Source organism: Meles meles, chromosome 18, assembly GCF_922984935.1.
Source record: "Meles meles chromosome 18, mMelMel3.1 paternal haplotype, whole genome shotgun sequence".
Taxonomy (NCBI): domain Eukaryota; kingdom Metazoa; phylum Chordata; class Mammalia; order Carnivora; family Mustelidae; genus Meles; species Meles meles.
This window is the reverse complement of record NC_060083.1, coordinates 45,413,677-45,441,114: the sequence shown is the minus strand read 5'-3', so window position 1 is coordinate 45,441,114 and position 27,438 is coordinate 45,413,677. Positions and strand designations below refer to the sequence as shown.

At 53.5% G+C, this 27,438-nt stretch overlaps 1 protein-coding gene across 2 annotated transcripts; it reads left to right on the top strand.

Moving 5' to 3' along the window:
• MPP3 (MAGUK p55 scaffold protein 3) lies at positions 1 to 25,962 on the top strand. 2 transcript variants are annotated; one of them, XM_045983791.1, is made up of 20 exons: positions 7 to 76; positions 390 to 466; positions 1,346 to 1,409; positions 1,608 to 1,726; positions 1,979 to 2,056; positions 3,411 to 3,491; positions 3,734 to 3,871; positions 8,026 to 8,107; positions 9,286 to 9,371; positions 10,783 to 10,857; positions 13,694 to 13,890; positions 15,694 to 15,758; positions 17,276 to 17,296; positions 17,801 to 17,842; positions 19,329 to 19,493; positions 19,597 to 19,677; positions 22,053 to 22,146; positions 22,326 to 22,434; positions 24,011 to 24,133; positions 25,505 to 25,962. In XM_045983791.1, the coding sequence occupies exons 3-20, from the start codon at positions 1,385 to 1,387 to the stop codon at positions 25,679 to 25,681; spliced, it is 1,758 nt and encodes a 585-aa protein (XP_045839747.1). In that variant the 5' UTR covers positions 7 to 76; positions 390 to 466; positions 1,346 to 1,384; the 3' UTR covers positions 25,682 to 25,962. The 2 variants fall into 2 exon arrangements, with proteins under 2 accessions (XP_045839748.1, XP_045839747.1); XM_045983792.1 differs by lacking the exon at positions 1,346 to 1,409 and having other exon boundaries at positions 1 to 76.
• The last annotated feature ends 1,476 nt before the right edge of the window (positions 25,963 to 27,438 follow it).

The window sequence follows — 27,438 nt, the reverse complement described above, 5'->3', positions numbered from 1 at the left end:
GCGGAGCCAGCGGCGGCCGAGGCTCCCGGCACCCGCGCGGCTCCCGGTGGCGGAACGGAGATCCCGGAGCGCCCAGGTAGGAACCCCCGCGGCGAAGCGACCCAGGAGCCGGGAGGCGGCGGGAGGGGGCGCAGCGGGGGCGGGTAGGAGGCGCCGAGCCCCGCCCCTCGTGCGCGCGGCTGCTTCGCGGCCCCCCGAGCTCCCCGCCTGGGGGAGGGGGCGCTGAGTCCCCGCCCCTCGGCCCCCGGCCTTCCCCCCCGCGCTCACCCCCTCCCCACCCCGGTGCGCCCCGCTCCTTTCCCGCCGCTGGGTCTCCTCTGCACCACCCGCAAGCGGCCCCCGGGGTTCGCCTTCCCTTCGGCCAGCCGCGCTCCTTGTTCGTCCCACAGGTTCCTTCCGAAAGCGAGCTGGAGTCTGTGCCTGGCCGCCTCGCGGGAGGGGGGGCACAGCTAGAAGGAGCCAGAGGGTGAGTCTGGCGGAGGGCGGCGCGGTGGCTGGAGAGCCCAGTACCATTCTTTCGCATCTTGGTGTCCCCGGTGCTCCGCGCCGCGGGGCTAGCTCCATGTCTGCGGAATGAATGAATCATTACTCTCCTTGTCCCCTTCTGAAGGAGGACTTTTGAGGTCCACGTGCTGCAGAGCACGTTGGGGGACTGGGGGGGGGAGGGGCTCCTGAGCTAGGGCTGCCCAGTCCTGCGTAGTGGAGACCCTAACCCTAACTCACATTTCTCCACCTCTTCGCACTCTGTTCTGGGGGGTACTGCCTTCAGTTTGGGACTTGGGGGCGGTGGGGAAGGAGGGAGCTTGTAGGCCCAGATGGGTACTTGTTGAAGGTATGACCAGGGGCTTGAAGGTGAACAAGGGACTTGTGAAGGACAAGGGACTGAGCTAGGCCTCTTGAAAGGGAACAGGGCACAGGGGGTGCCGCAGAGCAGAGCGCCCTCTGTAAGCAGGGGCCACCTCATACCTTGGAGACCAGCCGGGAAAGGCCACCGGAGTATGGATTCTGACCTGTAAGCTACTGAACTCCTCTGAGCCTCAGTTTCTTCATCAGCAAAATGGGGATATTAGCGCCCATTCCTCAGGGCTCTGTGCACGTTAAGAAAAGTGTCATATGAAACCTCTCAGCAGAATGCTTGGCACATCTGGCGTGCCAGCAAGTCTTAGTTTTCTTTCTTTGCTCTCTGAAAACAAGCAAATGAAAAAACAAACAAACAAAAATAAGCGGAGAGTTATTTGTTCCCATCCCCTCTATCCCCAAATTGGTCATGGACAGACACAGCAGGCGTGTAAACCCTGTTGGTTGAATGAATATGGATCGACCCCACTTACCCTCCTTCTCCCAGAATCTTCAGGCAGAGCCCTGGGAGCTGAGCGGCACAGAAATGCCCGTGCTGTCGGAGGACTCTGGTGAGTGCCTTTCCTGGGGCCTGCCCGAAGCCCCTGAGACAAGACCCTGCCCAGCAGCCCCAGGCCGGGACTGCTGGAGAGCCCTAGGAGATAGAGCCTGGGGAGACAGTGTCCACACTGCAGGATCCCCTTGGGGTCCCACGGAGCAGGAAGTACCCAGGGCATGGGCTATACTTCGTGCTCTTACCCTGTCCTCAGGTTTGCACGAGACCCTGGCACTGTTGACTTCTCAGCTCAGACCTGACTCCAATCACAAGGAAGAGATGGGCTTCTTGAAGGATGTTTTCAGTGAAAAAAGCCTCAGTTACTTAATGAAGGTAAAGCCCCATTTCATCCCATCTGCTGAGGGTTTCTAGAGGTTTTCAGAGCTGGCTGAGTCCCCCAAGTGCATCTTAACCATTCCCCTGCCCCGGGAGGGTCTTCGTTGGCCCACTATGGGTGGCTTTCTCTTGGGCTGACCCATCCGTGACCCACTCTGTGGCCATCTCGTGGGCAGGCTGTGGGGTGTCCCTGGTGCACCTGGGCTGCTGACTTGGGAGGCCAGAGCCTGAAAGTGGCTGTCTTTGCAGATTCACGAGAAGCTTCGCTATTACGAGAGGCAAAGTCCAACCCCTGTTCTGCACAGCGCTGTGGCCCTTGCTGAGGATGTAAGCTCCAGGTTTTCCGCTACATTGTTATCCCCCCTCCCTACCCTGTAGGGCTCCATCACCATTGCTTAGATTGTCGGGGACATAGGGGCTTGGAGCCCAACGGGGAAAGAGACATCTCCTTCGCTTCTCCTCCTGCTGCTCCTTGGGCTTCTTAATGGGCAAAAAGGGACTTGTGAACCCCGGACTGGGCCAAGGGACACAGGGACATGAGGACGCCCACTTACTGTGTGTGCCCGAGAAAGTCTGTTCCCCCCGCTGTGAAATGAGAACATTTGAATCATATCAGCAGTTCCAGACTGTTGAGGTCTGGCGACATGAAGGTCAAACAGTCGCCTTGTGCTGTGCTTTGGGGAGGCCCAGTGTAAAGTCCTGGGGTCACGTGACTTGCGGTGCGCCTCTACAGGCTCGGGGTTCTCATTTTTTAAAGGAACGCTTCCTAACTTCCCGCGGACCTGCCCTGTATGTTGCATGGTTTGGGAAGTTGATTGCCAAGGCCAGCTCCTGGGTATACGCACCCAACCCCAGGAGATGGCCTGGCGAGGCGTGGGCGTAGACCTTCCCTCCTTTCTGCGCTGTGTGACGTGATGAGGAGCACGTTAGGCTGTCAGGCTCCCAGGCTCGGCACTGCCTCTCCTACCAGCTCTGGGACCTGCCGCAGGTCATTGAACCGCCCTGAGCCCCAGTTTCTTCATCTAGAAAATAGCACAGCAGTGAGAGCACACATAATAGAGCTACACAGACCCAGGTTCAAATCCTGCCTTTTCAACCTGGGGCAAGATGTTCAGTCTCTCTTGTGTCATTCTCGTCTGTTACATGGCAAGATGAGAATACCTGCTATGTTGGGTTCACTGTGAAATTTGTCCTCATGAGGGGTGCCTGGGTGGCTCAGTGGGTTAAAGCCTCTGCCTTCAGCTCAGGTCTTGATCCCGGGGTCCTGGGATCGAGCCCCACATCGGGCTCTCTGCTCGGCAGGGAGCCTGCTTCCCCCCTCTATCTCTGCCTGACTCTATGCCTACTTATGATCTCTCTCTCTCTGTCAAATAAATAAATAAAATCTTTAAAAAAAAAATTTGTCGTCATGAAGCAGATAGCACCTAGTAAGGGCTTAGTAAGTTAGCTCCCAGTAGGAGTAGCCCACACGAGCTACTCATGCTCTTCTGATCCGGGCTGTGATTTCCCTGAGAGTGTCAGTCCTGGGGCGGCTGAGTGTCCCACGCACTCTCGGGTGCTGTCACCATTCCTGAGAGGACCCTTGGGTCCGAAGCTCAGGAAGCAGGGTTTTCCCTGGAGACTCCCAGCAGGCTCGAAGCCTGGGCAGCCGCGTGTGACGTTCTGCCTCGTTCCTCCACAGGTGATGGAGGAGCTGCAGGCCGCCTCCGTGCACAGCGACGAGAGGGAGCTGCTCCAGCTGCTGTCCACCCCCCACCTCAGGGTAGTCACACAGCCCCTGCCTGCCCACGCAGCTCACGTCCCCCTGGAGTGGGGGCCGTGGGGAGCGCTCAGCCGGGAGGCTGAGGAAAGGAGAGTTCTGAGTGGGAGAGTCCTCACTACCAGTGTCTGGGTGGTGGTTTCTCTGGCATGCGACCTGAGACCCCCAAATCACTGCTCGGCCAAGGCCCCCTGACCCCTGGGAGCTCTGGGGCTGGCCCGTCACTTCTCTTGCTTTCCTGACAGGCCATGCTCATGGTACATGACACCGTTGCCCAAAAGAATTTCGACCCCGTTCTTCCCCCTCTGCCTGATAATATTGACGAGGATTTTGATGAAGAATCAGTGAAGATTGTCCGCCTGGTGAAGAACAAGGAGCCCCTGGTATGTGACACCCACCTCTCTTTCCCCACCCCTTCCATCTCCCATCCACCCAGAAAACTGGGAAGACACCCCCCCACCCCCCCGCCAAAGTCTCCAGAGTGAGCGATAGCAGCTTTATTGGGGGCTGCCAGTAGTCTCCGTGACATCTTTGTGTGCAGGGTACCTCTTTCTCTGGGTGTACACAGCCTCCCTTGACTGTGGCCAAGCTCCATTGTGCAGTACATAATCTGCGCAGCTGTGCAGGGCAGCCCTGATCATCACGGTCCCCATCAGAGGTTGGCAGACTAGGTTCCAAGTGCCAAACCCAACTCACTGCCAGTTTTTGTAAATAAAGTTTTACTGGCATGAGGCCATGCCTGTTCATTTCCGTATCATCTGTGGCTGCCTCTGCGCTGCATCGGCAATGTGGCGTAGTTACCACGGAAACGGTGTGGCCTGCGAAGCCTGAAATATTTACATTTGGCCCTTTAAAGAAAAGTTGGCCAAATCCTGCTCTGAATACTGAGGGAGCACCGGGCAGCAGCCATTCTTCTCCCCAGCTGACAGATTGTTATCATTTTGGTCCAAGTGCAGCATTGATTTACGGAGCAAAGGGACAGGGTTGTTTATTACACGGGGGAGTGTGGAGGAAGTCTGAGAGTTGATCGCTTGCCCCAGAGAATGCCTCAGCTGGCATTCTGGATTTTCACCTTTCACCAAGGGCCCTCAGCTAAACCACTTCTGCAAATGGAAGGGGAACTCTCTGCCCCCTTTGTTTCCCCCCTCGCAAAATGGGGCAGGCATCCTTGACAAGCAAACATACCGTGTGCCAGGCACCATGTTGGGCACCTGCAAATCAGAGGTGATGAAGACTTAGTCTTTGCCCTCTGGGAGGTCACAGGAGAGTGACAGGGGTGTTTTCTGGAAGAAGTGATGCCCAGGCTGAATTCCAAGAAAAGGAACAAGTTTCCCAGGAGGAAAAGAGAGAGGAAGGGCACCCCACACAGTAGAATGACCCGAGCAAATTCAGGGTAAGGGAAACAGCATGATCTATTTGTCAACAGAGAGTCCTGTTCCCCGGCCTTAGTTCTTGATTTTGGCCAAGAAAGAATTCAGAATCAGACCGTGGAGCAAGCAAAGGTTTTTTTATTTGTTCTGTTTTTTAATTTTTTTATAAACATATAATGTATTATTAGCCCCAGGGGTACAGGTCTGTGAATTGCCAGGTTTACACACTTCATAGCACTCACCATAGCACATACCCTCCCCAATGTCCATAACCCCACCACCCTCTCCCTACCCCCCTACCCCCAGCCCCTCTCAGTTTGTTTTGTGACATTAAGAGTCTCTTATGGTTTGTTTCCCTCCCAATCCCATTTTGTTTCATTTATTCTTTTCCTACCCCCCAGCCCCCCCCATTGCATCTCCACTTCCTCATATCAGGGAGATCATATGATAATTGTCTTTCTCTGAATGACTTATTTTGCTAAGCATAATACCCTCTAGTTCCATCCACGTCGTCGCAAATGGCAAGATTTCACTTCTTTTGATGGCTGCATAGTATTCCATTGTGTATATATACCACATCTTCTTTATCCATTCATCTGTTGATGGACATCTAGGTTCTTTCCATAGTTTGGCTATTGTGGACATTGCTGCTATAAACATTCGGGTGCACATGGAGCCAGCAAAGGTTTAATAGCAGTTTAAGGGAAAGGACACTCTGGAGATGGGACACTGGGAGATCAGGGTTGTCTTTTTATGTTTGGATAAGTTATGGGTCATAGCTGGGCTGGTTTCTGCCAAAGGCTGCAGCCAGTCATCTAAGGGACTCCTGTTGGTTGGGGGTGGGAGTTTTGGGCCCCATATGGTCCTTGTCTGACCTGTTCTGGCAGCCATTCTGGGGGAGGGGGACGGAGGACAGAATAAGGGGTTAAAAGCGCAATGTAAATGTATTACAGTGAAGCTCTAGGTTACTATAAGGCACTGGTCATAGGGAAGAACACGGGCATATCCCGTGGGGTCTGTTCTGGCTGTTTTGGAACTTGGCCTCCGCCCTTTCATCAGTGGGAAAACACTTGTTCCCTGCTCCTGTCTAGCTCACTGCCTGCTGCCTACTCTGTCATATTCAAGGTGCTCTGGGCTTCCCGGTGCAGATGTGGAAAGCCAAGTTTGTGGTTAGGAGTGACGGAGGCGGGGCAGAACCAGAGGGAGAAGCCGATGGCCCATGCATAGTGTCCCAGCTTGTTCCTGCGGGCAGCGGGAGGCCACTGTAAGGTTTCACAGAAGATATAACATGATCAGATTTGCGGTTTAGGAAGATCGCCCTGGCTGCCGAGTAGAAGGTGGCCCGGAGGGTGAGGCCAGAAGCGGAGGACCGGTTTGAAGGTGGGGAGCCGACGGGGAGGTCCAGAGATGGGGCTTGACTAGGCCTGTGGGAACAGGGAAGAGAAATGCAAGAAGTATTTCAGAAAAAGGTTAGTATCACTTTGTGACTGCCTTGATTTGGGCAGGAGTCTGGGAGGGGGACGCCCAGGAGAGTGCCCAGGTGTCCAGCTGGGACGACTAGGTGGGCACTGTTTCTGTCGTGCAAGGAATGGAGCTTGGGTCCCGTTGAACACAAAAGCGGAGGCTTCCAGGAAGTGGAGGGAATACTGTTCCGAGACACAGATCCGGCAGCTGCCTGCATCCGGGAGGGGTTCAAATCATACCTGAGAGGTCGAGACCACGTGGGTAGAGAGCAGTGAGGCAAGAGGGGGTCCGGGTCTGAATCCTGCCCCTTTATCACAATCTGAAAGGCAGAGAGAGGAGGACCCGGCTGTGGAGACCTATCGTCTGCTGGGAAGACCCGGGAGAGAGGGGTGTCACCAGCGCCCTGACTAGGAGAGGGTCCCAAAGTGTGGGGGGCGCAGGAGGCAGAGGCAAGAAGGCTGAGAGTGTGTGGGAGCCGGCAGCTGGTGGGCGGTCAGTGCTGTGGCCGCTGTCTTGGAGGGTGCAGGTGGCAGTGACTTGGAGGGCAGGAGGCAGAGGAAGCAGGTGCTTGTTCCAAGGGAGCAGAGACGGGGAGCTGCCGGAGGGAGGGGCAGGCTTTTTACTTATGAGGGGGATGTGATAGTATTTTTGGAGCCAGGAGAAGGAGCCAGCAGGGAGCAAGTATTGAGTTTGCTGGCGAGAGAGGGAGGGGATCGAGGCACCAGCCCAGACAAGAGGAGCCGCTCTGTTGAGAGTAGAGAAAGGAGGACAAGATGGACAGAGATGCCGGAAAGTTTGAAGGTCTAGGGGGCAAGACACCATGGGGTTCTTGGCTGACGATTTCTCTTTCCAGCAATATTTGTCCTGCAGACTTCAAGTAGGTGACATAAACAGAGTTAGTAACAAGCGTGCCCGTGTGTTTGCAGTAACAGCCAATAAGGAAAGGTTAACATTTATTGAGCACTTACTGCATGCACTTATGCTGTGCAACATAATTGAGGCTTGCCCGCATCACCCAATAGAATCCGTGCACCAGCCCCAGGAAGTTAAATGCTGTCCCCCACCCCAGAGGAAGCAGACTCAGAGGAGACAAGGGGCTTCCTTGCTAAGGCTGCAAGCTTTCAGGGAGCGGCAGGTGGATTCGAACCCAGGGTCACCGTGCGTCACCGCCTGCTGCCCTGCCTGCTGTGGTCCTGCCTGCAGGGTGCACGAAATTGAGGGCTTGTTAGCACCTCTCATCTGAGACATCATCTCTGCTGGGCTCCACAGTTCAAGTTCTGGTCCCAAAGCTCTGGCTCGTCCTAACTGGTGCCTCTCGGCAACCACAGAGGGTCTAGTACCCTGTGACTAGAGGTTTAGAATTTGCAACCACGTTTTCTCCGAATTATTATTAAATGTCTTTCCAAGAGACAAGGGCTGTGATGGGCTAGACAAGCTCTGGACTCAGCGTCCCATAATCCGTCACGCCTTCGCAGCTGGGCGACCTTGGGGATGCTGACCTTCGCCGAGCCCCTGTCCCTTATCCCCAAAATGAGATGTGGGGATCGCTGAACTATATTAACATGAGAGGCTGGTTTCGTGCATCCTCGGCGCTGGAAAGGGCTGTCCTTGATGTGCCCTTTGGGGTGACTCTGTGGGGCCCAGAGACTGGGGGTCTGAGGTTTGGAGCTGCCGCTGAAGAGCCTGCTCTGTCTCCAATGCAGGGCGCCACCATCCGGCGGGATGAGCACTCCGGGGCTGTCGTGGTGGCCAGAATCATGCGAGGGGGCGCGGCGGACCGCAGCGGTGAGTGGCATCCCTGGTGGCCTGGTGGAGGCGACAGCCAGTGTGCCCCAGCCTTCCCCCACCCTGCTGCATGGCCAGGAGTCTCCTTTCCTTCTCCTCTCTGGTCCCCTGTTTGGGATGTGCTTTGCTCTCCGGGAGTGGGGCTGGAATTCTCTTCCTCCCTCCCGAGCCTGGTAAAAATTGTAATTGTTTGAACATACCTCAGGCACGGAGAACGCTGGGGTTGGTCAGACGGGCTCCTCGCTGGCCTCGCTGAGAACTGGGGTCGCTGAACCCACAGGACGGGCTTGACGGGTTTCCGGACTGCGGAGCAGGGACGCCCGTCCCCGCCACCCCGGTTGTCATGCTTATGGAGGAAAGGGTGTTCACGCCCCAGATTTGTTTGGGTGGAAAACAGGTGGAGAATCTTGGTGTGTGAAACAACTACTCGGTTGGGAGGCAAACCTCCTGGTGGAGAGAGGTGTTACCCCAGAAGCCCGGGGATCACTCCTGTGGAGACCAGAGCTTCTCGAACACTAACAAACACCGACCCGGCCCCCCGAGCACCTTGTTAAAACACAGATTCGGATTCAGCAGGTGTAGGGGCCACCCCCGAGATCCTGCACACCTGACCGCCTTCTGGGGGCTGCCCATGCTGCCGGCCGTCTCTTTGATGAGCAATTATGGCCTCCTGGGCAGAGACAGTTGTCGTTAGAGCAGAGGCCAGTGGGCAGGTGTGTTTAATACTCTCGACGACACCTTTCCAGGTGCCTTTAAGTTTTCTTGGGATTTGAGAAAGACGTTCTAAGACTATGTCTGTTAACCCAGGAAGGTGAAGAGTTAATGATATTTTTAAAGAAACAGAGATTATAATGGAAAGAATCAGGCTTTCGATGCCAAAATAAGTGTGTTTGGACACAGGCTCCATTATATCTTAGCAGGGTGGCCTTGGGCAAGTGGCGTACTTGCTCTGGGTCTCAGCTGGCTGCTTGCAAACCGGGGATTTCCCTGGGGGGGTTGGAGGCCGCGATGCTGAGTGGGGTGCCCTGCGCACAGAAGGACTCAGCCAGACACAGGCCTGCCGGCCGTCTTCACACCTTGAGTCTGCCGTGCATGTGGTGGGCTCCTCCTGCGGGTGCCAGTGGTGCCCCGGGCCTGGGGCCCCTTCCTGTGCTGATGGGCAGCCCTGTGTCTCCTAGGTCTGGTCCACGTTGGAGATGAGCTCCGAGAAGTGAATGGTATCACAGTTCTGCATAAGCGCCCTGACGAGATCAGCCAGATTCTGGTCCGTGCTGCATGTGTCCGGGGAAGTTTGTGGGCGGGCGGGGGCGGGGGGGGGGTTTGTGGTGGTCTTTGGAGACTGAAACAAGGCACTTCTAGGAGCCAGGGCTGATTCTGCCTCAGTCTCTGTGTTCACGAGGAGGCTGCAGTCAACGTGACTTTGCAGTACGCCCAGGGCTGGGGTGGGAGACAGGAAGAGTGGTACTCCTGGGCCACCTGCCTCTCAGACCTCTTCAGCATAGTCCTACTCCCTTTCCCGAGGCCCCTTCTGCGACATGCCCTCAAATGGGCCTCCTCTTTGGATGGGCTGAGGAATATGGAAAAAGAAGCTGCGGTACAGGGAGGACCAAGAACAAGGGCTTTGGGGGTCAGGTGGTCCTAGGTTCAAATCCTGCTTCCACTACTTTCCAGCAGGGCAGCCTTATGCCACCCATTAGGTCCCCCTGGATTCCAGTTTCCTTTTCTGGAAAGTAGGAACAGGGAGGAGGGTTCCTCCTCCAGTGTGTGGTTGTGATCAGGATGTAAACATCAGGAAAAGGCTACAGCACTTCCCGTCTGTGAGGGGATTCTAGGGTCTTAAGTGCTGGGACGCAAACAACCTCCAGAACCCATTCTGCTTGTTCAAGTTGTAGTTGTCAAAAGCTCCAATCACAGTTTGTCTTCTTTATCCTCAGGCACAACACTTCTTTGTCCTTGTCCCCAACACGACCCTCTTTGCTAGTTTCTGATGGTTCAGGAGGGGGGCAGAAATTGGCTGATCTGAAGAGAGGGAACCCCTACTGTAGGGACCCCTGGTTGCAGGCAGGCTCCTTTGGTTTTCCTGGCCCCACCCCCTTGCCCTTTCCCCAGTTCCAGGCCCTGGGTTCTAGGGCAGTGCTGGTTCAGGGAGACTTTTGGGCCAGATGTGCTCTCATGGGCGGACCACATTCTGCCTTGTGCCCGCCCCCGCCCCCCGCCCCCATGGAGATGCAGGGTCTGTGTCAGGTAGAGGGAAGGAGAAACCCTGGCAAGGTAGGGGTAGCCTGAGGTTGGAGAGCCTGATGGGGAAGATGGGAGCAAAGGAGGGAAGTGAAACTGAACTTGGTTATGAAAAAACCCTGAGAGAAGAGAAAGAAGGGTGGCCTGTGGGCTCTAGAAGTCAGGAGAGAAGGAAAGGCGGAATTCAGTGCGTGCGCTGTCCTTGGTGCTCATTCAGAGTTCCACGTCCCTTTGTCCCATGACAATGTGGATACTGGGTTTCGAGTTTTGCTTTAGTTAATTCATGGGAGCCACCTTGGGAGGGTGACCCACAGGGGAGGCGGTGTGTCTGACTTCCTTCTGAATGTGAGTTTCCAGATCGGGGCTGGAAGACTTGAACTCACCGAGGGTGAGGGTTAGACGTGGGAGGTGGTAAGCTTCAAACTCTCTCCTCTCAGGCTCAGTCCCAGGGATCCATTACCCTGAAAATCATTCCAGCCACCCAGGAGGAGGACCGTTTAAAGGACAGCAAGGTATGGAGGGGTTGGAGGTGGGGGAGGGCCTTGAAGCAGTCATTCTGGAAGAGATCACATGTCTGGTTCTCCAAACATGCGCTCAGTAGAGAACTGGAACTCAGTCACGCTGTGATTCATTTATTTGTACCTGGCTCTTTCTAAACAGGATTTGACGTGACTTACTAATAAAAGACAAGGTTATTTTAATTGAAATAGAAAATCAGGGCCACGAAGAGGAGAAAGTACCAAATGTGCTGGATTCGGGACCAATTAAGTAACTGCCATTTGCTTAATTCTTTGGTGAGCCTACCTTTTTTGGGCACTTCCTCTGTGCCGGGCGCTCTGCCAGATGCTGGAGACAGGGACAGTTGGTAGCCTTGAGGACTCCTGGTTCAGAGAGGGAGGCCGGGGAGCAGGTGTTTCATTGCTATGTGATGAGTGCTAGTGTTTCAGAAAGGTTCCGAGCAGAGTCACGGACACTCTGGAAGGGACTGGGTAGTAGGGGTACTGGAAGTGAGGCTTGAGACAGGTGAAGGTGAGTAGGACTTCGCTGGTGAAGAAGAGGGGGCGGGAAGTTTGCGCTCTGAGGTCTGCATCTACAGAGGCTCAGGGGTGCGGAGAGGAGTGCATTCGGGGATCGGTGAGAGCACCATGCTCGGGCTCTGGAGGGGTTGTGCTGGGAGGTAGGTTAAGGCTATCTTCTGAACGGCCTTGAATGCTTTCTTAAGGGTGCTGGCATAATCCCGGCCTGCTTTGAGGTCTCAGAGGCCGGCCCCGAGATGAAGATTCGAGTGCAAGTAGTTCATTTGGAGGTAACCCCCGGGAAACCTCCCGGGGAAGGGAAGGCAGTGAGTGCAACAAAACGTGCATCATCCTGGTGGGAACTTGGGGATCCTGCATAGACATGTGTCTTCCCACCCAAGAGCCAGGGGAGCTGGGAAATCTGGGCACCCACTCCTGCCAGGCTGCATCCAGGGATGGATTCCCAGCATTCCCTGCTGGCTGCATGAGAGTAGAGCAGTGGCCAGAGAAAGCCTTTGGCCAGAGAGATACCAGGGCTGGCTGCTGGAGGTCTGGCTGGGGGGCACTGAAATGGTGAGACCCTGGGGGATGTGGGAGCTCCCGGGCGGCCATGTGGCGGGGGTGGGGGTGGAATGGGTAGAGACGGGAGGCAGGGAGACCTGCGAGGGAGGCTCTTATAAAATGTCTTTGGGAGAGATTATTCTGACCCAAGTGGAGGTGGCGGTAGAGAGGACAAGAGAGGGCATTGCTTCAACTTCAAATAAATTGGAATCTGAACGAGCAACCAGGGCAGAAAGGAGAGGAAAGGCAGGACATACTTTTTCTCAACAGATGGAAGGAACATGCCCATTTCTTTAAAGAAAGATGAGTCCCAGCCCCTGCCTCTGGGCATGAAATGCAGGAAGAGAAGGGACATCGCAGCACGTGGCACAGAGTAGATGTGGACAAGTATTTTGGTGATGAGGGATCAATAATGGGCAATGTCTCTGATGTCAGACTTTGACAGCAAACGAAGACAGCATCTCCGTGTGACTGTTTCTTATTTGCACACTTAGGTTGAATCCTAGGGCTTGCCTAGTGTAGACTCTTAACCTGATGGAAGCTGATTCTTTCTTGGATACGCTAATATGATCTCCATAGACAGCTTGTGCAGGTTCTAACTTGGCACAGGGAGAAAACACGGTTTTCCTGGAGAAAATGGGTAACCTGTGCCTTAGTCCATCCTTCCTAAATATTTCTTCTTGATCCAGAAGCTTGAGCTGGGATGGCCATATAAGATTATACCCTCTTCCGAGCGCCTGGGACCCTGATAACGTCTGTGGCTGGGTGAGAATGTCTGTCCTTAGAATATCTGGCTGGAAAGTTCTTACCTTTGTCTAACTGATTCTTTTCTTTTTTTAAAGATTTTTGTTTATTTATTGGGCAGAGAGTGAGAACGCACGCGTGTGCACAATCAGGGGGAGGGGTATTGGGGGACAGAGAAGCAGACTTCCCACTGAGCAGGGAGCCCTATGCGGGGCTCGATCCCAAGACCCTGGGATCATGACCTGAGCCGAAGGCTGACGCTTAACAGACTGAGCCACCCAGGTGCCCCCAAGTGAATCTTTTTTCTGGTTGACACATAAAGGAATATATGACTTGAATCTGTCTCAGAAAACCCTCTGTGTTTTTGTTTTTGTTTTCCTGTTAGTTGTCAAAGTAATTGGGCCCTAGTGGTCTGGTAATAGAGATAAATAAAATAAATCCATCCACTGAATTATAGAACAAGAAAGTGTGGCAAACACCATCATCTCTGGGGGGTGAGCTCTCCAAAGGGGAGAGCTGGGGGTGGCCGAGGATGGGGTAGATGAGGCAGGGTGAGCTGTAAAAAAGAAGTGGACATCCGTCGCCCACTGCAGGGTGGTGGCGAGGAGCCGGTCACAGTCGCGCTGTTGGTGTCCGTGCTCTCATCAAAGCGTCTAGATCACTTATTTAACAGATGGCCACTGACTTCTTAGGGACAGTCAGCATATCAAAAAATAACATTTTTGTTAAAATCATGCTGGTTCCTAGGCCTAGCTGTTGCTTTGTGTAATGCTAAGAGGCTGCTCCAAGGACTGGGTAAATAAAGAGGTACTTAGGCTGGGAAGAGAAATTCAGATAGAGGAGCGCATCTCTTAATTTTCTGAACCTTGATGGATTTCCCAACTGTAATATTCAAAACGGTTTGAAGAACAAGAGGAGACCATTAGCTTTCTGTCCTCGAGGCTGCTTGCTCGTCCTGCTGGCCCGTGAGAGGTGTCCTCTGGCCTTTGATGCGGCAGAGACACACCTGTGCTCACGCCCCCAACAGGTGTTCATGCGGGCGCTCTTCCACTATGACCCCCGGGAGGACCGGGCCATCCCCTGCCAGGAGGCGGGCCTGCCCTTCCAGCGGAGGCAGGTCCTGGAGGTGGTCAGCCAGGATGATCCCACATGGTGGCAGGCCAAGCGAGTAGGGGACACCAACCTTCGAGCTGGCCTCATCCCCTCCAAGCAGTTCCAGGAAAGGTGGGTCTGGGATGTGTTGTTGGGGCGGGCGGGGGTGCAGCTGTGGCGTGGCTAGAGGCGTGGGTACCCGGCCGGAGCCCCAGCCGGAGGGGCGAGCGGTGTGTCATGGCCTAGGTTAAGTACCCATCGCCCTTGTGGTCCGTCTTCTTGTGCTCTAACCAGTGCTGATGGCCGTTGGCGATTTATATACACATGTGGAAATCTATGATGTCACTGAACACAGGTATGTTTTATAGTACGTAGAGAAAGTCAAAAAATAAAATATAAAATTACAGAAGAGGAGGACGAGGGGAAACAAAGTCCCCAAAGCATCACCACCATCGAGGCATCATGATAGATGTCCTTCCTGTGCTTTTTATGGGAGAGACATATGGCCGAAAGAATGGGAAGTCATGCTTTTGGCGGCTGGGAGGCACGTGTCCCGTGTCCCTTCACGTGGTGCCATTAGCATTTCCCACGTTATTACCTAGTCTTTATTGTGTGGTTTTTAATAGCTTTATGATATTCTATCAGAAAGTAGACCATGCACTCACCGGCAGCGAGGATGGTTTCTGTCTCCTGTCCCACCGAGGAGCTGACGGTATAGCCAGAAAGTCGCATGTGGTTTAGACGCTTTCTAGACATGTGATGGGTTCTGGGGGAGGAGGACACCAGGCTCTGCGAGGTCGGATCCTGGGAGGGTTGGGCCTCACCTGGGCATGCGCGGAGGCGTCTCTGGGTGACTTCGCTCCTTCCCCGTGGCTGTACTTTTAAGCTGTCTGCACCATTCCGCTGCTACGAGACCGCGGTCATTATCTTGCTCGTGAGACTCTTCCTCCTATTTTGAATGATTTCCTCTGGATAGATTTCCAGAAGTGTAAATGCTGGCCTGGAGGGTGGGGCAGTTACGGCCTGCATTGCGTCTCCTGTAGCCTTCTTCCATCTTTTGGGGTGTGGAATGCTGCAGTGACAGATGTCAGGGGTCATCTACCTCAGTGCCCCCAACCCCTGTACACGGTCCCTAGGTCAGGCGTGTCAGCATCCCCTGGGAACTTGCAGGAAGTGCAAACCCTTGGGCCCTTCCCCGGACCTGCTGAATCAGAAATTCTAGGGGCCGGCCCTGAGCTCCGTGTTCCAGCGGAGTCCAGATGGTTCCAAGGTGCTGAAGTTGGAGAACCCTTGCCCTCTTTCCTCAGGAACCTCAGACCCACGTGCATCTTGGGCTTCCTGGGTCTTGGGGGGAGAGCTCTTTAGCTGCATTTAAATGTGGGACTCTAGACCCCTCCAAGAGCCCTGGTTGTTTTCTCAGATCCGAGGTGAGGCCTTCGTGACTGCCTGGCCACTGATGATCAGATTGGGTAATGTGTCCGGCTGAGCTCCCCGATGACGGGGAGGAGGAGGCTAAATTAGGGTCACTCTCGCCCTCAACTCTCCTGGGAGTTGCTGTGCTATCTCCCAGCGTCCCCAGAGCTAGGGAGGCTGTGTGAGAGTGAACGAGAGGCCTCCCTTCCTTGAGAATCAGCCCTAGGAAAGTAACCACCGATCACCGATGTGGTGTGGGCCCCATCCCCATGGGTGACTGTCTTGGGCTGGAGGAGCTTCTCCTAGAGCAGGAGACTTGCTTTCTTCCAGCTTGTGAACCAATGAGCTTCTGTGAAAGTGTCTCTCTTCATGGCCACTGACTGTGGAGGGAGGCCCTTGGAATGCCAGGATGTACCCACCTGACAATCCAGGCCTTGGTTTCTCTGAGTTTTCCAGAAATTTCTCTCTGACTGGTTTTGTGGCTGAGCTCATGGGCCTGCCCATCCCCTTGTGTCCTCACAGGCGACTAAGCTACCGGAGAGCCACCGGCACCCTGCCGAGCCCGCAGAGCCTCAGGAAGCCTCCCTGTGAGTAGATGGGCAGCAAGGGGCCGGGGTTAGGACTCAGGGGCTTTGTGCCCCGAAGAAGCAAGCACTGGACTGGAGAGGGCACCCCAAGGGTCCCGTCTGAGCTGGGCAGGCCTCCAGAGGCAGGAGGGGAAACTGGAGTAGGTCGGGGAGGGGAGAGCTATTCTCTGGAGAGGAGCTACTGTATTTGGGACCCATAGATGATACGAGGGGGCATGTTAAATACCTCTTCCAAAATAGCGTGCAAACATGTCTATGTGTGTGTGTGCATGTTTGTGTGTGTGTGTCTCTCTGGAGAGTGTCCACTACCAAGGGGCTCTCTGATCCTGACAGTTTTAGAACCACTGATGCTGGTCAGGTGTGGAGAAGGCTGAGCGTGACCCTGTGTTAGCACCCAATTTGGCAAATAAAAACAAAGGATGGGGCGCCTGGGTGGCTCAGTGGGTTAAGCCGCTGCCTTCAGCTCAGGTCATGATCCCAGGGTCCTGGGATCGAGTCCCTCATCGGGCTCTCTGCTCAGCAGGGAGCCTGCTTCCTCCTCTCTCTCTCTGCCTGCCTCTCTGCCTCCTTGTGGTCTCTGTCTGTCAAATAAATAAATAAAATCTTTAAAAAAACAAAAACAAAGGATGTCCAGTTAAATTTGCATTTCAGATACATAATAAATGGGTTTCTAGTGTAAGTATAGCCCATGCAATATTTGGGACATACTTATGCTAAGAAATTATTTGTTGTGTATCTGAAATTCAGAATTAACTGAGGGTCCTCTGTTTTATCTGGCCCCCCATCCCGTGCAGCCCGTCCCTTCAGAAGACACACTCACCTACCACCTTGCCTTTCAGTCATCACAGTGTGAAGGGGTGGAGTCAGGACGTCCTCTTTTCCAACGTGGGAAAATGGAGGCTCATGAGGTCAAGGGAGCGGGGCTGGGGTCAGGTTTTCAGAGGGCCTGTGCCCACAGCCTCCAGGTTAGAGCCCTGTATAGAGACGAAGCTGCCCCGCGATCTGGCCTCTCTGGCTCAGGCGGGGGTAGAGGGGGGGACTCGGAACCAAAAGAGTGGCCCAGAGGGGTGTCAGGTGACCAGAGCAGAGCTGGCTCCTCCGGCACCTGACTTTGCCCAGGCCTGTCTCAAGCCCCGGAAGAGAGAGAGCAAGTCCCGGCCCCACGGCAGGCATCCTAGGGTGAGCTGCTCCCTGGCTGGGGGCCACTGCCCACAGCCGGTCTTCCAGACCGGCTCTCAAGGCAGAAGGGCTGCTGAGTAAATCGGCCTTGGGGCTGCTCACGTCAGTGCTGCACCGGCTTGCTTCGGGCTGCTAATGAGACACACACGGGGAGACTAATGAGAGCTAGGCTCGGTTTCATAATGCACCACAGCTCGGATCACAGGTTTGCTGGAGGAAAGAAAGGGGACAGATGGAGGGCTCCTTGTGCACACGAGGCCACGGCTGCCTCTCAGCCGCGGCGCCTCCTGGTTCCCCTCCACTAACGCTCTTCCATCTGTCTTTTGTGCAAACCGAAGATGATCAGCCTTGTGACAAAGGTAGGCTGGTGTTTATCCCCCGTGCGCCCGGACAAGAGTGTAGACTGTCTGGAGCTGCAGGGGCTTCTTTTCCTCCCCACCCCCCCGTGCCCTGAGGTGTGAAGAGTTGCAGGGAACAGAGCTCCTCCCTGCCCACCCGGCACATAACAACCCCCCCCCCCCCACCACCACCAGATGCTGGCTGGGTGGGAGGCAGGAGATAGGAAGGGGGGCCAGGGCGAGTGACTGTCCCCTCCTTCTGCACACTGAGCCTAATCCAGAGGGGCCTGCTGGCCCAGAACTTCTGCCGGGTCCTGCAAAGTCTGTTCGGGGCCTAAGCATGGAGAATTGAGTGAAAGAGAAAGGACTTGGTTTCCTGGAGAGCCGGGACGTGGCATTTCTCCCGGGCCCCCACAAGACATCATCCCAGTGGCCTGCTCATGGCCACCTAGAAGTCGGGTCCCTTTGGATCAGAATATGTGTCCAGCAAGGCTCACTGTCTGCCTATCTCTGTTTGGTTCCCAGAGACCTGTGACTGTGAAGGGTACCTCAAAGGACACTATGTGGGTAAGTATTGGGCCTTGATCCCCAGCACTCCATGCCCCGCCTATGCAAAGCCAACCATGGGCTCCTGGACTAGGGGAAGACAGAGGCGGGGTGATCTGAGCTCCAAGAGCAGCCGAGCCTGGGGGACCCACATTCCCCTTCATCTCTGTCAGCCAGGGGAGGGTAGCTTATGAGCCCAGGCTTTGGGATCTCCCCATCTTCCACCCAGCCCCCTGGGAGCAGAGCCCTATCAGGGAAGGGCCCCGGAGCGCTCTGTTAACACCGATCTCTTATCATCACGGTCTCAGCCACGGTCTAGCCCGTGTGTGCCGCCGCCACTCAGCGACGGAACCTTCTACCAACCTTGTACCAGTCTCCAAAGGTCCTTTGCTGCTTTTATTTTGCTTGGTCTTTTCAAAGGCCTTAGAGACCAGCAGAGATTTATTTTTTTTAATATTTTATTTATTTGACAGAGAGAAATCACAACTAGGCAGAGAGGCAGGCAGAGAGAGAGGAGGAAGCAGGCTCCCTGCAGAGCAGAGAGCCCAATGCGGGGCTCGATCCCAGGACCCCGGGATCATGACCTGAGCCGAAAGCAGAGGCTTTAACCCACTGAGCCACCCAGGTGCCCCCAGCAGAGATTTTTTTTTATCTTTCATTTCGAAGTAATTTCAAACTTACCCAAAAGGTGCAAGAATTGTACCCAGAACTCTTTGCCCTATTTGCTTGTCATCCCCTTTTTCACACGCACACGGTTTCTTCCTGAGTCCTGTGACTCAGCTGTAGCCATCACGTCCCTTCATCCCTAAATGCTTCAGTATGTATTCCCTAAGGACGGGAACATTCTCTTACAGAACCCAGGGGAGTTATTAAAATTCTGGAAGTTTAACATGCAAGCAGTTCCATGATCTAATACACTGTTCATATTAAAATTTGGCCGGTTGCCCCAGTGATATCCTGTAGAGCATTTTCCCGGATCCAGGGTCCCCCCTCCCCACCCAGGACCACATGTTGCCCTTGTAGATTTGTATTCCCATTTCATGGATATGGAAATTGAGGCTCAGAGAGGTGATGACCAGCCAAAGTCAGCCACATGCTAAATAAAACAGGGATTGGGACGCCTGGGAGCGTGGTCAGTTGAGTGTCCGACTCTTGGTTTTGGCTCAGGTCCTGATCTCAGGGTCGTGGGATCAAGTCCTGTGCCAGGCCCCACACTCAGCGTGGAGTCTGCTTAAGACTCTCTTTCTCTCTGCTCCTTCCCCTGTGTTCTCTACAAGTAAACATCTTTAAATAAAACAGTGACCTTAAACCCTAATTTTAGAGGCCAGATGGTCACCCTTTCTTCATCTTACTAGGCACCCTGATCAGCCCCTTCCCGTGGCAGGAGGTGGTTGGGAGAGGCCAGTGGGACTCAGGTCCCCCACTTCCAGGTGTGGCCAGGTAGAGAAAGTCTTTACTGGGAGATCCTGGGAAAGATGCCACAGTTCTCCCTGCCCTTCCCGCAAAGCTGGTCTTCGGAGAAGCTTCCGGCTGGGCCGAAGGGAAAGACCGGGAAGCCCCCAGGAAGGAAAGGGGTCTGCAGGAGTGGAGTCTCCAGAGCTGCTGACCTACGAGGAGGTAACCAGGTACCAGCACCAGCCTGGTGAACGGCCCCGCTTGGTGGTTCTGATTGGTAGGTGAGGGCCTGCATTTCCAGGGAATGGGCTGGTTTCCTCCTGGACTGGTGGGGAGGGAGCTCAGCAGGGACCCTGGTCAGCCTTCCTTTCATTTCCCAGGATCTCTAGGAGCCCGACTGCATGAGCTGAAGCAGAAGGTGGTGGCAGAGAACCCACAGCACTTTGGCGTTGCTGTTCCACGTGAGAAACCCCCCGCCGTTCCACGGGGGCGGTTTGTGTGTGCATACCCGTGTGTGAAGAGTTCATAGGGACTTGACTCCCCAGATGCATCCTAATCCTTACTTCGGGTCTGAGGGACGGATGGGCACTGCCTGCTGTGGGCAGATCATGGGACCTAGGCATGATAAGAAACCCACTTTCAGGGGTCCACTAGGACCCTCTGAGGCAGAAGCTAGAGGACCACTTGCTCGGTTCCTTCCTGGGATGGGAGATAGGTCTAGAGCACACTGCAGGTAAAGTAGCAACCTTGGGCACCAAGGGGGCGTTCCAGCTTCCTCTTCACAGTGACTCTGACTCCGACAGCCCCTGCCCTCTGCTTGGGTAAGAGAGTAGGACAGAGAAGCTGGGAGCCTGGTGAGTTCTGAGACTGCTCGGGCACTCCCTTGTAGCCAGCTTCTGGGCCATCAGAGTGGCCAGGCGCCCTCCAAGGTGCTCACACCCCTGCCAGTTCCTGAGGCTGGGAGCAGCTGTGGAAGTGAGACCGAGGAGGCAGGGGGCCCTGGTTCTGGATGTGATGCAGAAGAGGGGAACGAAGGGTCTGGGAGCTTCTATGGGCATTGGCTTGGGCAGCCCTCCCGATACCCTTGAGGAGAAGGGTGATCACCATTGTATACTGCAGAGGAAGACGCTGGGGCTCAGAAAGGTTAAGTAACTTGCCCAGTGTCACACAGTTGGGAAGTAGTGGGGCCAAGATTCAAACCTAGGCAGCCTGTCCAGTCACATCCTTGATGAGACCACACAAAGGGCGTCTCCTCTCCTGCCTGCCACTCCTGTCCTTGGCTATCCTTTCCCTTTCTAGAACCCTCAGTTCTGATCTCAGAGGGGTGCAGTGTGGGCACCTGGCAGTCACCGAAAGGGAAGGCTCTGGTGGCAGCAATGAGACCTTTCCAGAGTGTTCTAAGGGCAGCTACCAATCCTTTCTTTTACCAGACCCCTGTCTCCTGGACCTCGCGGTCCATACCCCAGTCTGTGGGTTGTCAGAGTTGTCTTTCGGAGCCCTATCTAAAGTGGCAGGGACGGGAGGGAGGCAGCAGGGCTCCAGAAGCCATTCTAGCGACACACCCCTGATGGACCTGGGAGGTAGGCTTCCGAGGGCCACTGCCTTCCAGAGCGGACTGAAACCTGCAGGACCTGTGGAAGCTGCTCATACATGCGCCTTTCAGAACCTTCAGATCCATCCCCCGGGGCAGGGGTACATGGTTGGTCAGGCCTACCTGCTTCAGACACCCCACAGATAGGTGAACGCCCCCCCCCACTTGCTCTTAGGACCTGAAAGAGTCAAGGAAGGCTTCCCAAGGCTTCCCACTTCAGAGAGGCAGTGACTTTTATCCTGGGTTTTGAAGCATAAATAGGAGTTTTCCAGGCAGGGAAGAAAGGAATAGTTCTCTATACAGAGGGATCCGGTTGTGCAAAGGGATGGGGGTGTGATCCAGGGTCACAGCATTAGGGACTGGGGGGGGCTCGAGTGGATCATGTGGGAGGAGATACTCATCTAAGTTCTTCAGAATGTTATCGGTGGTGAATAAAAAGTTTTTAAGCAAGTAAATGACATGATCAGAAAAGTGACCCTAGCAGCTCTCCCCAACGTGGGACAGAGATGCCACATGTTGAGCACAGAGCATCCTGGGTTGGTCCCCAAGGGCATGAAAATACTGTCCTTCAGGACCCCCATCGTTTCTTGCGGAATGCTCTAGAAAAGAGCAATGTGGTCCTTCATGCGTGCTCTCATTCTGGGAAGGACCTGGTTTCCCCCCGAAGTGCACATATCAGTTCTATCACAGAAACCAGTGGAGAAATGCTGCCTATTTTGCGCTAAGTTGTATGAGAGCCAGATTTGCTGAAACGCACCTTGTCCATCACGGGACTGTCTGTCTTCATGTCTCTTCTCGAAATGAGAAGTTACTGAATAAGGATTTAAAAGCCTCCAGCAGGGCCGTCTGTATCTGGGTCCCCATGGCTCACAGAAAGGAAAACGAGTTGGAAATCAACAGTTAGGGCTAGAGATCCCTCCTGCGATTCTTAACCCACTCCACCTCTGCCAAGCCATCTAGCGGGGCCGCTAAGGGGCAAACGCTTGGCATGGGACAGAGCTCACACCCCGGCTTGGGCTTGATCTCCCTGCATCTCAGTTGTCCTCCCCTGCAAAGTGGGAGGCCTCGTTTCCCACATCGCGGAGTGTGCCTGCACCCCGGGGACACCGAGGAATGGGAGTGGTGGGTTCCTTCATAAAACAGCAATGAACTCCAGGGGGGTAGGGGGACCCAGGCTCGCTGCTGTTCTCAGGCACTGCGAGGTGACATCTCTTAGCCTGGTGTCCCTTTTCCTTTCTTTCAAAGATACCACCAGGCCCCGAAAGAGCCACGAGAAGGAGGGGTTGGAATATCACTTCGTCTCTAAGCAAGCGTTCGAGGCTGACTTACATCACAGCAGGTGCGTGGGCCTGATGGCCCAGCTGGCCCTTGGGGGCCCTGGCCGGTGTTCCGCCTGACCTTGTGGGAGCGCTTTTGGGAAGGCTAGGGGAAGCGGGAGAGTAGTGGTGGTGGAAAGTCCATCCAGCTTTGCCTGCTCATCTAGGCAAACTCAGGAACTGAAGGTTGGTGGTGTTTTAGGTTCCTGGAGCATGGCGAATATAAGGAAAACCTCTACGGAACCAGTCTGGACGCCATTCAGGCGGTGATGGCCAAAAACAAAGTGTGTTTGGTGGACGTGGAGCCGGACGTGAGTTTCTGAGCCAGCTGGGCGTTTTCTGTTAGCGGAATATATACATGGGGGGCGGGCTCAGTTGGTCGAGAGTCTGACTCTTGATTTCAGCTCTGGTCCTATCTCAGGGTTGTGGGGTTGAGCCCCGCATCCGGCTCTGTGCTCAGTAGGTGGTCTGCTTGAGTCTCTCCTGCTCTCTCTCTCAAAATGAAATAATAATAAGCGAGGGAGCTGTATATTACACAGAACATTTGACCTCCGTCTAAGGCTTTTTTAGTCCAAGAGACTGGATGTTAAAATTTCCTTAGGTCTCTCTTTGAGAATCTAAGGAAAGCTTTGTACCCTGAAACGTGCATATGTATACACAAAACGGCATTTGTTGGAGGATGCTCCCAGACCCCCTGTAGACCTGGGGTCGTGGCCTCTGCGTGGAGGGGACCAGGCAGTAGCACGGGCGCTGCTGAGCCGTGGTGACAGGACAGGGAATTAGATACCAGGGCATGGGTGGGTGCCGGGGCCCAGCTCCCTGTACCGGGATACCGCCCCTAGGCCCCCGGGACAAGTCAAGTCAGCGGCTCAGGGAATCACCGAGAGAGAGGCAACCTAGAGAGCCGTTTGAAAGAGAAAAGGGAAGGAGACATGACCCTGCGAAGGGCTTCCAACCTGTTTCCAGTTCTGCACGCCCTGCCTGCCGTGTGTTTGACGGGGGCTCAAGCATCTTTTTAACCTTGTCTTTGACAAAAACTGCGAAGCTTTGAACTCACTCTGGGTTTTTCTTTTTTTCCTCTATAGAAATGGAGCTCTGATTTTATGGTAGAAGGTGTAGGCTTTATTTAACAAGAGTTGGCTTGAGACAGATTCCAAAAAGCACATTATGTTTATGAAGGAAAAACCCTCTCGCATTTGGACTTGCTGGGGGTTGATCATCAAAATTAAAAGTCTGAATTGCAAAGTTTTATCTGAAAAGTGATTTTATTGAATGGGGGGCTGCAGAGCGTACATATACGTTTAATGCCAGTGTTTCCAAATTGAGGCCCTTACGTTATAGGTCATAGGCGCTAACAGGATGATTTGCATATTGAAAAGCTTCTAATGTCTGTACCATTTGTTTCAAATGGTTTCTTAGTCTCTTCATTTGTTCAGCAAACCTTTTCTTCTCTGAATATCATAAGGAGGCCTGTGTGATAACACATGTTTTGAATTAGTGTAGTCCAAACCGACATCTGGCTAATAAGAGTTGCACATTAAATCTTCTATCAGGACGGGGCACGTGGAGAAGGGCATATGAAGGTTAATCAGAGCTTGTGGGGTCAGAGCTGAGAGAGACGGCAACACCTGGAGCCTGGAGCCTGGGCTTCGGAACGTTCATTCTCAGCAGGCGGGCCTCGGGGCCCGGCCAAGTCCAGTGTCAAAGTGGAGGATGGGAAAACGAGCAGCTGGTCTGCCCAGTGGAAGTCCATTGTCACAAGACCATGCGGTCAGGACCCTTGCCCCCGAGGTTCCGAGATACAGCACACCCTTACGGAGCATTCAGAAAGTGTTTCATAATAAAATATTTCTCAAATGTGTAATACTTCTGAACTTTCTTTCTCAGGCACTGCGCCAACTGAGGACCTCAGAGTTCAAGCCCTATGTTATATTTGTCAAGCCTGCGATCCAGGAGAAGAGGAAGACACCGCCCGTGTCCCCAGCTTGTGAGGACGCAGCAGCCCCACTTGTAAGTTTAAAGCTGATCATTTCTGAAGGCCTGAAAGGGCTCATGACAGCTGCCTAAGGGTCCTCGTACCTTCTGCCTGGGGCTGTCTTTCCATTTGCCTATTGGCCAGACTTAGATGGTCGGGTCACCGGAAAGCCCAAGGTAGGGCAGCTGAAAGTTCCTCCCGCTTCAGACAGGGATCACTCTGCCTGGGCTCCCCACCCTTCACTCCTTCACAGAAGGATCCTCCCAGAAAAAAAGGGACATCTGTCAAAGACTCGATCACACTGATCTGTTCAATTCCTAGGCCACACCCCAGTCGTTCTTAATTGAAACACCAGCTTCGGATCCAGTCTCTCCCATCTCTGTGGCAGCATGCCCAACCCTTTCCTAGGCCTTTTCGAACCTATCTTCTGACCTCACAAGTGCTCTTGCTAAAGTTGGGACCTGGGGCTGATGGCAACAGAGAGAAGAGGAGGAGGAGGGAGGGAATATTTTGGAATGTGGGTCTCTTTGGGGGAGGACGGCTCCCCCACGCTGTGAAAGCACTGAATTTCTGTGAGCACAAGAGAGAAGGCAGAAGCTAACCATCAGTCAACTACCTACTTGAGGTTCCGCGTCTTCGAGGTGTTTTTGAATAAAGAAGCAAACCCTACACAGGCCAGGCAAAGGAGGGTTCGCCGGCTACCTGTCCCTTAGTGTTAGGGGCCAGGAAAGCAGTCTGATGAAGTCGGGGACCCCAGGGAAATGGGGTGTTTGGTCAGGATTGTCCTAGGACTTTGGTAAAGAACTCCACTCTAGCTACTGTGCTCGTAATGGGCTCTGGTATGAGGAAATGGCAAGAAGAATTAAGTTCTACGTGATGAATTTAGGAGTCTGAATTCAGAGGGCATGAGAGTTACTTATCCTCCTCCTTTTCCCCCTCACTGATTCCAGAAATGCTTGCTTTGCTTATAGTTAATAGTATTTGTAGTTCTTTGCCATAATTACTTAAGCACCTTGACACACAACACAGTGGTACCCCCTTCTCTGGAAATACCTTCCACCCGGAAGTGTGATACTGACATATTATTTGTACACACGGATATAGAATTAGCGTCCGGCCAAAGCCCATGTCATGGATGAGGTTAACAGGTCCTAAGAGCTAACAGTAGATATTTTGAGAAGACGAACAAGGATTGTGTCTACTTCCTGGCCACATTATCAGACGTGTGATAATCGGGTGTTATCACTACACTCTGTTCTTGTGTAGCCATGGGTTATTCACGGCCCGAGTCACCCACCCATCACTTAAAAGCAAGACCTGAGAACACCGCCCAAGAAAAAGACTGGAGGTTTCTTGTTCTGAGGGAGGACCACCCAGTGGCTCCATGATGGCCCCTTTCCTTGCAGGACGAGGAGCAGCAAGAGATGGCCGCCTCTGCCGCCTTCATAGATCAGCACTACGGGCATCTGGTGGACAGCGTGCTGGTGAAGGAGGACCTCCAGAGCGCCCACAGCCAGCTCAGAGCGCTTTTGGAGAAGCTGAGCAAGGACACTCACTGGGTGCCTATTAGTTGGGTCAGGTAATTGTATGCTAGAACATCTGGGTTGGAGAGGAGCTGGAGGAGGACCCCCTCGTCCAGCCTTCGCCCATGCTACCATCAAGGAATCTTAAGTGTGGAGAGGAGAAGAATTTTCCATAAACGCCCTTGTGCAGAAGAATATGTGTGTAGAGTCTAGTCCGTTATTGGGTTTTGTCTGTTGTTTTTCACTGTACCCCTTTGGAGCAGAGAACAGGAATTGAAAAGCGGGTGTATCACAAAGTAACATTTCATTCACTCAAGTGTCAGAGGCAAGTTGACCGTGATTCTTTGTCCAGAAGTTATGTAGAAGTTATGTAGCCACTGTCTTTTGGGGGTGGGGGTGGGGTGGTGGGGGGAGGTGGGAAATTTACAAGGTACCCATTTGCAGAGATTATCAACAGAGTGATGCTACACTGATTCAGCTTTGCTGGAAATGGAGTTGTCCTTACCCACGGGGATTTCTCCTTGCAACTGAAGCTCCCTTGTCCTCAAGCACTAAAATGTTGGTTTTAACCTTTGTGATCGTGTTTGCTTGGCAGTAGGAAACTTGGTTCTCTGCCTTCTTAAATAGCAAACACACACAAACTTTTTTTGGAAGATTAAGGCACACTTCACCATTATAGTGAATTTCTGTACTGTTGTATGATACGGTGGTGTTTTCAGGGACTCTGGAGGAATGTAAGGCTGCTTGTCCCCTTTCTAGATCCCCTCAGACTTCTAACCTTAAGCCCTGGCTTTGCTTTTTTCCATTCCATCCCTTGTCCCTCTCACCCTTCTCACCATAGCTTGAATTTACAATAAAATTCAGCGTGGCAGTAACTTCTGAGACTGCCAAGAAGCTGCTTACACATGCCAAGTTCTTTCCCTCATGAGCAGAAAAGGGGGCCAGGTTCAGGGCAAAGTACCAGGAAGAAGATTTGCTGCCTCTTTAGGAATTTCCATTTTGCCTCCTCACCCAAAGCCACCTTTGCAACTTTCTAGCTCACTAACCTGGTAGGTCCACCTGCCAGGATCTCATTCTTCAGATCTTTCTAGCAAAAGGATAAGGACTTCTTTGCACTGACCACGCACAAATCCTTAAGTGAAATGAGTCTCAGTTTTCCCAAATAGCAGCAGGGGTGGGGGTTCGAGGGGTGGTTGGGACAACTGCCCTGAAGTGTGAAGGACACGTACAAAGTTGTGTGTATTATACGGGAGAGCCAGGATCTAAAGTCAGGTCTGAGGCTGAAAACAATTACGTCAAAATGACTCTTGAGAGATACTAACCGACTCTGAGCAAAATCCCATTAGGGTGGGTTTTCCTCCAGTGGACAGAGGGGTTGAACACCAGTTGGCTTCTTTTTCTTCTCTTTGTCATTTTACTCAACAGGCGTTTTTGACTTCGTAATATTTTTACGCAATTGTCAGATAAAATGGTAATAATTCTCTTTGTACATATCATGAAGCAGGGCATGGAAATGGGATGCCTGCCTCACTTCCCATCCAAGTAAGTTCCTTGCCCCTGAGATAAGTTACCTGCTGTTGGTCTGCGACAGTAGAATGGGTAGGGCCCCAGAGACAGAGGTCACTTGTAAAGTGTTTATACTGTTTGTAAAAAGCGGAAAAGTCTTGTTAAAAAACACACGCACACACACTTGTTTACACATAGATATTGGTGGGGTGTGTGTGCACGATGCACCCAGTCCCATTCCAGCTAGAACTACATACATTCTGAACCCCTGGGCAAAATCTTGGTAAAAGCTCTGGGGCCCCACACCAAGA

What these genes read in the sequence shown, in the direction of transcription:
- MPP3 (XM_045983791.1), top strand. Translation starts at nt 1,385, where the DNA reads ATGCCCGTGCTGTCGGAGGACTCTG. An exon ending in TGAAGAACAAGGAGCCCCTG is followed by an intron (nt 3,872 to 8,025) that starts GTATGTGACACC and finishes TCTCCAATGCAG; the next exon opens with GGCGCCACCATCCGGCGGGA. An exon ending in TGGTGGACGTGGAGCCGGAC is followed by an intron (nt 22,435 to 24,010) that starts GTGAGTTTCTGA and finishes TTTCTTTCTCAG; the next exon opens with GCACTGCGCCAACTGAGGAC.